The sequence below is a fragment of the Cydia pomonella genome, chromosome 27, assembly GCF_033807575.1.
Source record: "Cydia pomonella isolate Wapato2018A chromosome 27, ilCydPomo1, whole genome shotgun sequence".
NCBI classification, from domain to species: Eukaryota; Metazoa; Arthropoda; class Insecta; order Lepidoptera; family Tortricidae; genus Cydia; species Cydia pomonella.
In genome coordinates this window covers 5,333,741-5,348,610 of record NC_084729.1, presented here as the reverse complement: position 1 = coordinate 5,348,610, position 14,870 = coordinate 5,333,741, and the positions used below count along the sequence as shown (strand labels likewise).

Below are 14,870 nucleotides of genomic sequence, written 5' to 3'. Positions count from 1 at the left end.
TCCACCGAAAATTGGTTTGAACGAGATCTAGTAAATAGTTTTTTTTTTAATACATCATAAATGTTACGGAACCCTTCATGGGCGAGTCCGACTCGCACTTGGCCGCTTTTTTTTAATTTCCGTTAATAAATTTTTATTTATTTTTTATTTTATTATTCAAATTAGTTACACAGCATTACAGTATTACTACTAAGGCACTGCGAACTACAAAACATAAAAACACGGTGTATACATTATGCATAAATAAACAATGTTCCCATGTTTAAGTAACATGCAGAGTTGCAGACCGTTGATAAATTTTAAAGTGCGTCCGACAGATGCAATTTCTTTTGAAGAATTATCTAACAGTGAAAATAAAAATGAGAAATGATTTAGGTATCCTCTTTGGTTTATCAAACAGTAGGTATACGATCTATTTATGCAACACGTCAGGTGTTAAACACCTTGCCCTACTAGACTTCCCCAAGATCCAGTGGGCTTATTATACTAAAACAACTGCACACGCCACCACACAAAACTCGCAAAAATGCGTATCACCGTTTTATGTTGTTTTCTGCTGTTCAGCTGTGCTCTCTCGAAGACCGTGACGAAGGCGTTAACGGAGTCCCTCGGGCAAGAGGTTATAGAGATCGGAACACCGCTTAAAGGTAAAACCTTACGTTAGGTAGAAATAATAATAATAGAGGGAAGAATAGCTTTGCGATCCTAGCGAAATAACAGTACCCCTAGTGTAAGTTTTATCGACATCATAACGTGACTAACGCGTTTGCGTTAAGTCTCATTTTGTATAGGATTTTGAGTTTCCAAAACGTCCCGCTTGGCGCGCTCTTTCTAAATCCAATACAAAATGAGACTAAACGCAAACGCGTACGTCACGTTTAAAAATCGAATTTATTTACACTAGGGGTACTGTACTTTTTGTATAAAATTCTATTTCGGGAGAAAACGTTTTCCATTAACTAAATCTTAACAAATGCGTTTGATTTTGATGTCGGTCGTGTCGCTTTAAAATATGCATTGTAAATTTTGAAAAAAAAAGGAAAACCTATAAACCCAGTTTATCATTGTGTCAATAACACAAAGGAGGAGTTTTGGCCGAAGGGTGCCAAGTTTCGGCGGGTCCGCGGCCGGCTCCCTGACACAGCCGGGTTGCGAAATGCATAGTGTATATTTTAGTTTTTAAGATATATTTTATGATATATATGCTAGTTTTAAAGTATTTATCTATGGACCCATAGTTGCCTGAAATAAAGATTTTCATTTCATTTCAATAACATAAAAAAAAAATGGAGAATGGAAAATTTTTAGAAGTGGAAAAACGTTTTCTCTTTTAGTATGGACGATCATGTGGTATACAATACAATACAAATCCTATTTATTGCACAACCTCTGAAAAAATGTACATGGAAACACATATAATACATGAAGATAGAGGTAAACAACAGGCGGCCTTATCGCCCTCCACTATACACTACATTAACCTACTTCCCTCTACTACACCCCTCTACTACCCTCCCTACTACTAGGTATACTAGGTATACTTCCCTCAGCACATTCACTGCTGATAACATGGGTTTCCCGGTATGTTGCGCTTGAAATGGTTGAATTAAGATTTCGTATACCAAACTATAATTGCTTAATTTTCATGTATGCGCTCCCAACTCAACTATAAGATTCATTTCGATACGCTGTAGTCAACTATGTATTTTAAAAAAAATACCAGTCACGCGCCGCCGCGCTCCCATAGAAAAGACTAAACGGGCTCGGGCCGGGAGGCGCACGTTTATGTCTTTTGTACTACATTTTTGTTTACTGAGATACTTACCAATTTTCATTAATTATTGAGCTTTTATAGTAAAAAAAGTATTATTATAATAGATAACTCGTAGAAAAAGTATTGTAAACAATAGTGATATAATCAAGCTTTTCATTTTCGTACCATGCTTAGGCAACTCAGCAAGCTTCGTTGCCTAAATACGGTACTAGACTGAAATGCTCTCTATTATATCACGATTGTATAAAATACTGTTATAACGTCAATATGTCACTGTAATGGTTTCCATTCCATTAATTAATCCAACCGCAAATCCAGAAATCCAACCGGACTTAGAAGAGGAGCCGTCTATGGAAAAGGATGACGATGACACTACGAGAGCAGCCCCCGCCACTAAACGAGACGCCAAGAAAGCCCCTGGCTCGGTAATAATATCCTTGTGGAGCCCAGTGTCCTTTATATAGGACAAGAAAATGTATTTAGGACAACACAATGTAGAGTGCTAGTATAAGAAGATGTATTTAGGACAACACAATGTAGAGTGCTAGTATAAGATGTATTTAGGACAACACAATGTAGAGTGCTAGTATAAGAAAATGTATTTAGTACCAGGGATCGAATACCGGTTTATTTTTCATAGAAATTAACCGGTATTCCATTTAGGTATCTCGGTTGTTTATTTATATTTTTGCATTTCACTTAGTTAATCCGATAATTCATTGTCCTTACCTAAATACCATTCTAGAATATCAAAGAAATATTTCGAATGCCACGTGATTTTATGATTTATAGTTATACCGGTAACGATCCCTGTTCAGAACACAATGTAGAATGAATATCCTCGTAGAGCCCAATGTCCCTTATTTAGGACAACACTATGTAGTTTTAACGACAATATCAATATTGTCTTAGGACCCAGTGTCCTATATTTTGGACAAAATAATGTAGTTATATCGGCATAATCGACCTCGTAACACCTCGTATCATCGTCTCCTAGCCGTTTTCGGCCACAGCAACTGCTTTCTACCGCTGAGAGTGTCGCTGGTGCGCTCTCAGGTGACTGACGTAGCCAATCTTAGCAGCGAATGTGCGGCCACACTCGGTGGAGGTCATCACCCCTCCGACGTAATTATATGTTATGGCCATAGGTAGTCTGGCCTAATATATAAATATCATAGTAGGGCCCAATGTACTTTATTTAGGACAACACAATATAGATTAGCGATAACATCATTATCCTCATATTGCCCAATGTAATCTATTTGGGACAACGCAATATGCTTACGGAAACAGTATCAATTTCCTCATAGGGCCCATTTTCCTTTATTTATGACAAAACAATGTAGTTCTATCGACAGAATCGATATCCTAGTAGTCGATCGGTCAAATCCATATCCTAGTCCATTGTACTTTATTTAGACAACACAATGTAGTTATAGCAACACTATCAATATCTTCGTAGAGCCCAATGTCCTTTACATGGGACGGCCCCTAATTGTACGTCTTAACCTAACCAGAACAATATTTGTAGATGGTGGATGGAAGACGCAAGTTGAAGGACGTTGACAGGATTGACGGGGTAGAGCAGGAGGACGACGAGCAACGCGTCGAAAAAGAGATAGCTGACATCTACAAGGATAACGGTACGTACAGGATGGAGTGAGACAGGTGTGTGTTCAGGACGGGGTAGAGAAGGACGACAAACAAGGCGACGAAAAAGAGAAAGCTGACATCTACAAGTACCACGGTACGTACAGGATGGAGTGAGACAGGTATGTGTTCAGGACGGGGTAGAGAGCAGAACGGCGAGGAACGCGTCGAAAAAGAGATAGCTGATATCTACAAGTACCACGGTACGTACAGGATGAAGTGAGACAGGCCACGAAGGGTTCAAAAGTGACTTGGAATGTTTTGTGTAAACCACATACCAAGGAGTTTTTGCTGATCTCTGCTCCATATATAATAGTCAGTGCTGGTGTGCGGTGTAAACGGACTGAGTGTGAGAGAGAGAGAGAGAGGATACGTGTTCTTAAAGCGTTTATTACATCTACCCACTCTATCCAATGTGCTTGCGACACTGCACCACAAACCATGGCGCACCTGCTGGATTGCCCCGCGTGCCCGCACTCGTGCTCTGAAGCTGACCTGAGTGATGCCACGGTCCGGGCTGTCAGTACCGCTACTTTCTGGGCATCCACTGTTTAGGGGAACCTCGACACGAGAGAAGAAGAAGAACCGTTATTTTAACAGGGCTACAAAGACGGGTTTTCCTTACAGCCCCGGGCAGCAACATGAATTTACTTAAAGGTAACGTTCGCATGGCAAGGTTATGTATCTATGTCAGCATCACCTGCGGTATCATGGTCGCACTTTTATCACTTGTCATATCATGCGTCACTTTCGCACTTACATATTTGTTAGAGCGTGACAGGCATGATGACAGATGATAAAAGATCGGCCATCTTAGCCCTGCTGGGAGGACACTTAAAAAAGCCCAGCATGCGGCATTGAATAATCACAAATAGTAGCAAATTTGCAATATAAGTATTTAGCGACAAAAACTCCTGTGTTTCAGACTACAAAGCGGACAGTAACGAGCTGAAAAGCAGTGGCGAAGGTGAAACCGCTTTAAGACAGGGCAAGAAAACCGAGTGAGTTATCAGTCATCAACGAGAATACATCCTATGGATTTCTCATTCTCTCGTGTTTAGGAGCGAATTATTGACCTTGAATAACACAGGAGATTGTCTTGAAAGCAATTGTTTGGCGACTTACAAGATAATTATCCAGAAGAATGTAAATGTGATGTCATACAAGATCAATATTTGGCGCCTCAATAAAATGTCATCAGAATACGAATAGATTGAGACACCTTGTTAAGTAGGGTCATCTGAGGGCCTACCGCGAATACCGAAATTCGCAAATTGCGGGGATCTTTCTCTTTTACTCTCACTAAGACGTAATTAGAGTGAAGGAGAAAAATGCCCGCAATTGACGAACTTCGATTTTCGCGGTTATACTCGTAGCCCTGACCTATTAACCTTTTGAATGCCATCTGTCAAACCCGAAAACGTCATGCACACGCCAGTAATATGTCACTTTTTGGCCCATTGGTTGACTGGTAGATAATGCCTTATGGTATTAAGTCCACCAATTGTACTTATAATTATGTGCAATAAAGTTTAAATAAATAAATATCTCTGGCATAAGCTGAATAAACCAAACTGGAAAAATTGAAGGTTACTTTGATAACGTACGCCATAACAGTTATAAGCATTCTTGTTGCCACGAGCACGACTTCTACGACGCCTTTAACCCCTTACTGGATGTAAAAAAAAAGATTTGTTGAAATTTGAGCTTTAATAGCTGTCAATAGAGTTGATTATCATGTCCGCCATATATGGCTTCGTATGCTATAAAGGGGTCTTGGCGCTCAAAAGGTTAATCCAGGCGGCCTGCTGCGAAAACCGATATTCGCCCGACAAATATGCCCGCAATTGACGAACTTCGATCTTCTATTGGTTTTTTCGCGTTGTTTTCCCTCACTGAATTCTACTCTCCATAGATACAATCAAAATCCTTGACTAAAATATTGGTAAAGTAACATGGAAGGCGATCTATACTAGAATAGAAGATATTTGTTTGTGATACACATGAGAAAAGTAGCAAATCCAAATGAGGTTTTATATGTAACCTGCAAAAAAACATTGTAACCCGCAAATTATAAATAAATAAATAAATAAATATTATAGGACATTATTACACAAATTGACTAAGTCCCACAGTAAGCTCAATAAGGCTTGTGTTGAGGGTACGTAGACAACGATATATATAATATATAAATATTTATAAATACTTAAATATATAGAATATAATGGTTCCAATGGTCTTGTATTTTAACCAAACAGAGGCATCTTTTGGGTTTATATTTTATTGGATTTAGCATACATGAAGACATGTATTTATTATGATTGCAGAGTCATCTGTGCTTTGCGCATTTATATTCATTGGCATTGCCTTTTCGCACGTGTATCAAACTACATTTTAGGACTCTAAAGTATTGAATAATAAGCTAATTCTATGGCACAGCTTCGTGTTCGCGCCCAAGAACATAAACGACCCTAAGCAGGTGGAGATATTCCGGACCTCCCCCGACTATATAGACTGCAAAAAAAAGAAGCTCGCTGAAGTAAGTTAGACCTTTTTACCGGTGCGATGCGACGGCTGTTGGACGCCATATATGTGACGATATTTTTGCATGCAATAAGCAACCATTTTTTTATTTATTTAAATATGAAACAAACGGTCATACAAAAAATATTATTACAGTTTCTTATCTTAATCTAGACCTATAGTTTCCATGTTTGTTAAACATGTTTGTTAACCATCATAGGCTTTTTGACGACAACACGTTACGTACACGTAAAGTTCCATACTTTTTTGACCCGGGACGTCCTTAAACTACGTCCAGAAGAGAGGTACGGGCATTGTGAATGTCATCTCGCTTTGTGTGGTAGGGCACAGCCAGTGGATGTCATTCCAGATCTAGAGCAGAGCCCAACTGGGGAAGTACCTCCACCTTACAGTAAACAGCAGCCAAATAACACTAGACCCTACTCATAGTGTTGTGTTCCTGCCGGTCAGTAAGGTTGCCAGAGCTCAACTAGGGGGGACGGGTAACTCCTCTGGAGTTGCAGGCGTACATAGGCTACGGAGACTGCTTACCATCAGGCGGGCCGTATGCTTGTTTGCCACACCGTGTAGTATAAAAAAAAACTTTTTTAGGTGTATAGTGTACGGCCAAAGAATTTAATTTCAGTACCATTTCGTACCTTTTCAGTGACAATAGTATGAGATTTCTAGCGACTTTCTTGCTGATTATTTCATGAAAATGATATATTCTTTGACTGTACTGTCTCATGGGTTGAGTTTCCTCAGAACTTGAGCACACTTGCGCGTAACATTCGCCATCTTAAAAAAAAGTTATACCCTCCTAAATCTTGATGTCCTTTTAAGAGGACAAATTCAAAATCACATCATTATCTCTTCTAGAATTAAAGGTTCCAAATACAAAACTCTGAAACATGGAGGTCATAGCATATTTATGAAAGAGATTTCTATGATTATATTGTCATTGTCACATATATTGCGTCGCATTTCGTAGCCGGCCGGACCATTTTCCTCGGCGAAGGAAATGCTTGTGGATCTACACAGATCTAGCCCTGTATTTTCTGTATTTTCTAGGCCGCTACTGTATTTTATATTTAAGTACCTTTTGAATGCATCATAATAGTTTTTACGTTGCTGGATTCGTCAATCTAGGCGTCCAAAGTTAAAACGGCCGTTTTTGTTTTAAGTTCATAGATCGATGAATCCAGCAAAATGGAAACTAGTTTGATGTATTCAAAAGGTACTTAAATAGAAAATACAGTACGTAGCGGCCCCCTTTTTAAAATATCTATCGTTAAATTTAAACAATCACAATTATTTTCCAGTGGCGCTAGTGAGCACGTTGATGGGCTCTTCTGAGGTCTTTACAACATTAATGGAAATATTAATTGCATTTAGGGCTGCCATCCGTCCGGGTTTTCCCGGATTTGTCCTAGTTTGGAGGCCGTCCGGGGGCCGTCCGGGGGGGGGGGGTGTCAAGAAGGGTTTTCCCCGGACACTTTTCATGTAAGGAAGCACATTAAAACTACATGTAAAATTAAAGGTGTTGTTTTTTAAAAATATTATTTTCGGACTCGTCCGGGGAAATAATGCGATTTACGCCTAATGTCCTGGTTTTTTTAAATCTTTGTCCGGGTTTGGCGAAATTAGAGATGGCAGCCCTAATTGCATTAAATTAGGCAACAGCAGCAGCTAAAAAAAGCGTATTAAAAATGAATGATTATTTTTAAGGTAATAAAAGTGTGCCAATCACTTTATACACTTTTCCGTACTTACACATATACCCATCTATGCTGGTATATGTGCTTTTAGGGTTCCGTACCAAAGGGTAAAAGGACCCTATTACTAAGACTCCGCTGTCCGTCCGTCCGTCGGTCACCAGACTGTATCTCATGAATCGTGATAGCTAGACAGTTGAAATTTTCACAGATGATGTATTTCTGTTGCCTCTATAACGACAAAAACTAAAAAGTACGGAACCTTTGGTGGGCGAGTCCGACTCGCACTTGTCCGATTTTTTTCGTACCTACGGCTAGTTTCCATTTTTAGCAGCTATGGCATCTGAGGTCCGGAAATGCTCACATCTTGGGGTCGTTTTAATACTTTTTAACAAGTACAGTTGAATAACGTCTAAGATTCTTTCGGTAAAATTAAAATATGAAACATGCCCATAGAATAGCAGAAACACTGTTGAATAATCAAAAGAATTGGGTCGCATTTTAACCTCCTAAGTCCTTTTAAAAGGACAAATTCAAATCGTATTTAGAACTATAATGGACTAAAAAAAAGGTTTAAAATAAACTGCAAAAATGAATCTGGGACTTACGAGGTTTCATTTGGTAACAGCAGGTACAAGTTTCAGCCAAATTTGAATAATCCGAGAGAGGTCGAGCTATTCCGGACCTCTCGGGACGATCTAGCGTGCGACAAGAAGTCGAAACTCGCCCATGTAAGTGCACGACTTCCGGGAGCCTACCGCGAAAATCGAAATTCGTAAATTGCGGGGCTTTCTCTTTTACTCTCACTAAGACATCATTAGAGTCACAGAAAAGAATGCCCGCAATTGACGAACTTCGATTTTCGCGGTTATAGCCCTGCAGCTAGGAATATAGGTGCAGGGTGCGTAGACAAGATGCCAATTGTTAATGCTCCGTAGCGAACGAAACTGTCTCTGTCGGAGTACTAATATGGAAGAGATAGAGAGAGATAACCACGCTACGCTAGGGAGTGTGAACGCTTGGCATCTTATCTATGCACCCTGATGTGTTCGTCAGGATTCGTCTGGAAGATGCGTCTGGCTAGAGACGAAATATATAGACAAAGGTCTCAGTAAATTATTAACATCGAAAAACCATCCATACTGGACCATACTACAGAGGATTTAACAACTGGAGTTCGAAAACCCCCGTCAATGGTCATATCATATGTATTGTATGGATTGACGTTTGTTGTACATTACGTACAAATAGCCATACATTTGACGTGCCCCTCCCCCACAAAAATAGGCAGACTGTTTTGTACAGAAACTCACAGACAAGGCGTCTTTAAAGCATCCATATGACTGACTTTTATTTGGCACATTATCATTGATGTCAGTTATCCCTTCTTCATAAATGTACCCAATATTGTGTATTCCCGCTATTTAAAAAAAAGTTGTCATTGGTCACTAAAAGTTTTGAATGGCTAAAATAAAATTCTATATGTCATCTTGCGCGGCAATACAATATTTGACGTTGTCACGATGCGCGCTGTACCAGTGGGGCGACACTCCTCCTTTCGGGCATTCTCGAATCCGTTCGGCTCAGCATTGCTCCGAGCAATTATTAGGGTTGGCACAACTTGACGTCCCTATGCGTGCACAACCACAGATAAGATAAGGACTTGAATTTTGATAACCCTGAATAGCCGAAAGGGATAGTGCCATACATCATACAAGAGACAGCATGATTCGTCCCTGAATCGCTATCAAAGTTCGGTTTTGTAGGAAGCGTCATTTCTGTACTATTATTTATTCTGTGGCTGTACAGTTGAGTCGCTCGTGTATGAAAAGTGTCATCAAAAAACCTTAAATAGGTGGCGCTACAATACCTAGAATACTTGACAAAAAAATCAAATCATAGGCAGCGCACTTCACTCCGTCAATAATGCCTAGGTTCTTAGCTACTCTAGCGCTACTCTGGAGAGATTTGGAACTATTATTTATAGCTGACAGCTGGACACTTATGCAACAGGTCTACCATAACAGATTTCACTCCTTTTAAATCCACACTCCATACGCTCGTGGCAGTAACATTCACACATGGGATCATTTGTCATTTAAAGCTCTAGACAGATTTCTATAATTATTCTAGTTTGTGTCTAGCGGGTAAATCTGTAAGTAAGGTAAGGTGGGCTAAGACTATCACTGGGGCAAGACAAACACTTGTATGGAATCCTTATAGTGTTTGTCTTGCCCCGAACAAAATAAACTATGTTCGTCTTACCCTACCTTACCTTATAGCTCTATACAAAGTGGCTCTATATCTATATCTCTCTATATCTTAGCTAGTAGCTCGCGTGTAGCGTTCGGTGTGTCCTGGCGTCAAACGTCCAAGAGTAAGTGTAAAGTGTAAGGCCTGAGTGGACGCTCAAAGCAGAGCGTTCGGCGGGGCGTACAGCGTGGCGTCGGCCTCACAGGTGCTGTGAGCAGCGTGCACTACGGCCGCTCCTATACGTTTGCATTTATTTAACATGCACGCCGCACGCCCCGCTCCGCTGCACGCCCAACTCGAGCGTCCACTCAGGCCTCACACTAATTGAGCAGCGTGCGCCGAGGCCGCTCGTATACGTTTGAATATGTTTAAAATTGACGCCGTGTTACACGCTTCGCTTGAGCTGAGCGTCCACAACGTTTGCACGCTACGTTGAAAATGCTACAAGATATTTAACTTTTGCTATTAGCTGTCAGAAATCAGCTGTTTAGGCCGAACTTGAACCTGTGCCATGGAATATTGATTGATCGTAACAGCTTCTTAATCTCATTAGTGATCTGTGTTCGAATCCTGGTAAGGGTGTTTATTTGAGTGTTTGTCACGAATATTTGTCTCGAGTTATGGATATTTCTACATATTGGAGTATATATCCAAATAGATTAGGTATATGGTACTAGCAACCCGCCCGGTTTCGCACGGGTTTTACAAAAACCTTAACAAATTATACACCTAAATCTTCCTCAAGAATCACTCTATTGATAGTTGAAATTAGCATGAAAATCCGTTCAGTGCTCTTTTTCAGTTAAATGCTCTTACCAGGATTCTAACCTGGGACCTCCTAGTTCGTAGACAGGATCACTACCGACTAGGCTAAGGCCGTCTGTTAAAACTATAAATATTCGGCCGATTTTTATACTGGTGCTGATTTTTTATTCCTCTGATTCGGATAATATTTGTTGAATGGGTAGTTTCCTTTTCTGTACATAATAAGCGCAATTTCACTAACTGACATATATCTAAGGATGGGCCTGACGAGAACTATGAATAGTGCATGTTCAGTGGGGTCACTCACGAATTCGAGCCAATCATGCAGTCTAACGCAATTAGTTGCGACCAATCGCGCGTGTGATGCGAACTCATCAACCAATCGCGTTGTGGCGTTAGACTGCACGATTGGCTCTAATTCGCGTACGTGACACCGCTGTACTGGCCCCATTCTTATTGCCCGTAAGGCCCGTCCTTAGATATATGTCAATGCATAAGTATATATTTTTGTCTAAAATTTTGTATTTATTCCACCCAGAATAAGGAGATACTCAAGCTAGCCAAATTTCATCCAAATGTGACGAAAAAAAAATATTATAATCAAAATAAAATCGGCCCAAGAAGGGTAAATGGTCTATTACTTGCCACCTTCGGATAAGTGGACATCTCATAGTAAAAAAAAGAACTGTTTAATACTCGTATCCATACAATCCAAATATTTTTTACACCGAATTATTTGGGTTACTTGAATTGTGTTGATAAATTAAATAGATTTTTTGCCGCTGTAGTATAACGTGTCCAGTAACAGACGATTTACCCTATCCAAGGCTCGGAAACCGGTTAAATTTCCAAACCGTTATCATGTACTTAGCCCAAAATGTTTAGTTTCGGTTTCATTATTTTTAAACCGATTTTAGGAGAACAATTTCCATAAAGTTCTTGTCATATTAATCGGTTTAGAACAATAAAAACCGGTATCTTCCTATGTCAGTGTCTTTGTTTACGCGGCACACCACCGGTCGGCTGAAAAAACCGGTATATTTAGGTAACAATAAAGTTCTTAAAACGTTCGCGTTCTTATGAAAGTTCGGAGTAAATCCGAAATAAACCGGTATTTTACGTTGATTTTAAAACCGGTTCCGAGCCTAACCTAACCTAACAAATCTAATAATAATATTATATAATTAATTGGTGACGATAATCCATGGCGCAGGTATAACACGTTCAAGTTTCAGCCTGACTTGAACGATCCGGCTGAAGTGGAGCATTTTAAGACTTCCCAGGACATTATATATTGCGATAAGGTGCAAACGAAGGGCCGATACAGACGGACTGCACGCCAACTGCAACGTCGGGATGCAGTTCCCATACAAGTTGCAGTCGGGTTGCAGTCCGTCTATACCAGCCCGATGGTGGGGTAAATGGGTTAAAGACGACGGGCGTACCGTGACGTTGGTTTGGTCAGCATATCTCTTTCTCGCTGTCACTTATATAACGTGCACGATCGAACAGGCCTCGAACCGGATCAAGGGCGCAGTCCGGTACGCCCGTCTGTTACGGCTTTAGGATAGTGTCAAGTTAGATTTGATATTTTTGGTGTTTCATAGTTAGTATTTTCCTAGCGTTAGTGTGGTGAAAAATGTTGTATTTCACTCGGAGGCAAAGTTTGTTTAACCCATCTCGTATCTTGAAACCCTCGCGACGCTCAAAACTCCACTTCTCGAACCACTTGCTACGCTCGTGGTTCAATTTTGAAATATTTCGCTTGCTTGGGTCATCAATATTACCACGAGCGGTTAAACAACAACTTTGCCCCCTTGTAAAACAAATAACTATTTCATTACACTATATTTTTGTAAGATTTAGTTAGTGTGAACAGTTTTCTCCCGAAATGGAATTTCATAGCAAAATTACCGTTACTTCGCTAGATTCAAAAGTCTTCCTTCTTAACTATATTTTTTAGACAATGTTAGATAATGTTTAGATAATGTTATCTGTTTTCAGGACGCCAGAACTACGAGTACCCCGAGCACTCAAAAGGCGGCAAGCACTTATGTCAGTATGGCCCTGTTTACTATGTGCACCTTGGGTATTTTCTACTCATAAATAATGCAAATATTTTATATTTTACGTTTCATGCCTTATTTTACTTTTGTGGTTATAAATTATGAAGTCTGGAATAAATTGTGGTCTTTAATAACAATTTTGCCTTCTTTATTGTATATATAGTTGGTCAAACCAATTTGTCAGTAAATAAGAACAATAAAAACCATACTCATCCTTTTCTTTTGGATGCTAGTACTAGTGTAAGACAAAGATAGTATGACTCCCTCTGTCTATGTTTGAAATGAGATAGCCCTTTGACAAACATTATTTGTATAGTTATTTATTTTGTCACCTTACAAAGAAAGAGGTTCTTAATGGGGTTGCCTGCCGATACGATATAAAAAATGTCGCCAGCAAGTTTATCTGTGTATAGGGAGCGTGCATGAACTGTAGGAGGCAGCACAGGAGCCGTCAGATTTTTGGCGCGAGGCGTAAATGTGATGTTTATTGCTCCGATGTGGCCCACAAGATGGCAGAACCTACTATGCACAAGACAACATGTGACGTGTAAATGTACATGTTTATTGTTCCGATTCAGGCCACAAGATGGCAGACTCTCCAACGCGCACGGTCCCTATACATGGTAAGATTCTACATACGGAAGGTGGAGATAAGGAACGAAATCTCCATATACCAAAAAGTGTCATCAAATTTTTTTAAATAGGTGGCGCTACAATACCTAGAGTACTTGAACAAAAAAAACAAATCATAGACAGCGCAATTCACTCCGTCAATAACGCCTAGGTTCTTAGCTACTCTAGCGCTACTCTGGAGAGATTTGGAACTATTATTTATAGCTGACAGCTGGACACTTTTGCAACAGTTCTACCATAAGAGATGCCACTCCTCTTAATTCCACTCTCCATAATTCTACAGATGAGCTATACACGCGTGCGCCCGTAAAGAACAGAACATACGCAATGCGACAAAATTAAATAACACGTTTCCTCACAACATATCAAAACGTGCATAAACCATACTAAAATTTACGGTGAGGAATTAAAAAGTGAGACTGTGACAAGGACAAACAATAATATACAATTTCTTTGTGAAATTCTTATTATTAAGTTTACCATATCTATAATAATTCAATGTTTTTTTTAAACAATAATAACTGCATCAATAAATTGCTCTGATATTTAGATTAAGATGATATTTGTAAAATTTGACGATTTAAAAGTGCTTGTTGCTAGGCCTATTTGAATAAAGAATATTTTGACTTGACTTAATAGCGCTTTCTCTGCTTCTCCTACTGAAAGTTCCATAAGTGCATCTCGTTCGGTGATCTGGCCCCTCCTCCATTTCATCTCTATATTATTGTACCTCTATGTGTCAAATTGTTGTTTTATTTAGAATTTTATGACCTGGATGAACCCTTTAAGTCAAATCTCATAGAAAAAAAACTAAAGACAGAGGAAACCTATGCTGGCGCCATTTACGCAAGCCTTTGACAGTTGCCAACCCCATTGTACTATTTTGTTTTTTGGGATTATTAGTGCCGTGCGTATTGGAGACCTGAATCGAAAGCGAAAACAAATTCACGCTTCTAAGTAGGTGCTGCCCCCTGTAGTAAACGTTGGCTCTATTACGCATGTAGGGTCTGCCATTTAGTGGCTTAAATCTAAAAATGAAAACTTGACATGCTTCGCGCCATTGAATAGACGGCTACTGTGCTGCCATCTACAGTTCATGCATGCGCCCTATAAATAAATAAAATAAAAATAAAAATCATTTATTTCGGACGACACAATCCATATTTTGTTAGTTACAAATATACTTAAATTACTATGTTAGTACCTAAACTAAGATGTTGGGAGGTCCAGTGCCTAATTATTGCACTGTTCCATCTCCCTGCCACGACGGCCAGGAGACTGTGGCGGCTGTCGCGCACCCTTCGGAGCGACGCTGCGCAATGTCGCGTGGAAACCGTCCACATGCGCGTCGGCGAACATGCCCGACGCACTGCAGTATCGCGGCAGCCGCAACTGTACCCTGAACGCGTCATTGTACTGTACACGCATGGCATTCATAGAACGCTGCGTGTATCTCGTCCACAGGCTGCAGGCGTACAGCGAAGTACAATA

The 14,870-nt window shown here is 39.9% G+C and overlaps 1 protein-coding gene across 4 annotated transcripts; it reads left to right on the top strand.

Moving 5' to 3' along the window:
• Nucleotides 1-458: 458 nt before the first annotated feature.
• On the top strand, nucleotides 459-12,883 carry LOC133532435 (uncharacterized). 4 transcript variants are annotated; one of them, XM_061871108.1, is made up of 6 exons: nucleotides 459-647; nucleotides 2,093-2,199; nucleotides 3,306-3,417; nucleotides 4,350-4,425; nucleotides 11,894-11,984; nucleotides 12,685-12,883. In XM_061871108.1, exons 1-6 carry the CDS (start codon nucleotides 527-529, stop codon nucleotides 12,784-12,786), a joined length of 609 nt encoding a protein of 202 aa, XP_061727092.1. In that variant the 5' UTR covers nucleotides 459-526; the 3' UTR covers nucleotides 12,787-12,883. The 4 variants fall into 4 exon arrangements, with proteins under 4 accessions (XP_061727092.1, XP_061727090.1, XP_061727093.1 ...); XM_061871106.1 differs by lacking the exon at nucleotides 11,894-11,984 and adding an exon at nucleotides 8,291-8,393; XM_061871107.1 differs by lacking the exon at nucleotides 11,894-11,984 and adding an exon at nucleotides 5,864-5,963 and having other exon boundaries at nucleotides 466-647.
• Nucleotides 12,884-14,870: the final 1,987 nt, after the last annotated feature.

What these genes read in the sequence shown, in the direction of transcription:
- LOC133532435 (XM_061871106.1), top strand. Translation starts at nt 527, where the DNA reads ATGCGTATCACCGTTTTATGTTGTTTTCTGCTGTTCAGCTGTGCTCTC. An exon ending in GATCGGAACACCGCTTAAAG is followed by an intron (nt 648 to 2,092) that starts GTAAAACCTTAC and finishes CCGCAAATCCAG; the next exon opens with AAATCCAACCGGACTTAGAA. An exon ending in AGACAGGGCAAGAAAACCGA is followed by an intron (nt 4,426 to 8,290) that starts GTGAGTTATCAG and finishes ATTTGGTAACAG; the next exon opens with CAGGTACAAGTTTCAGCCAA.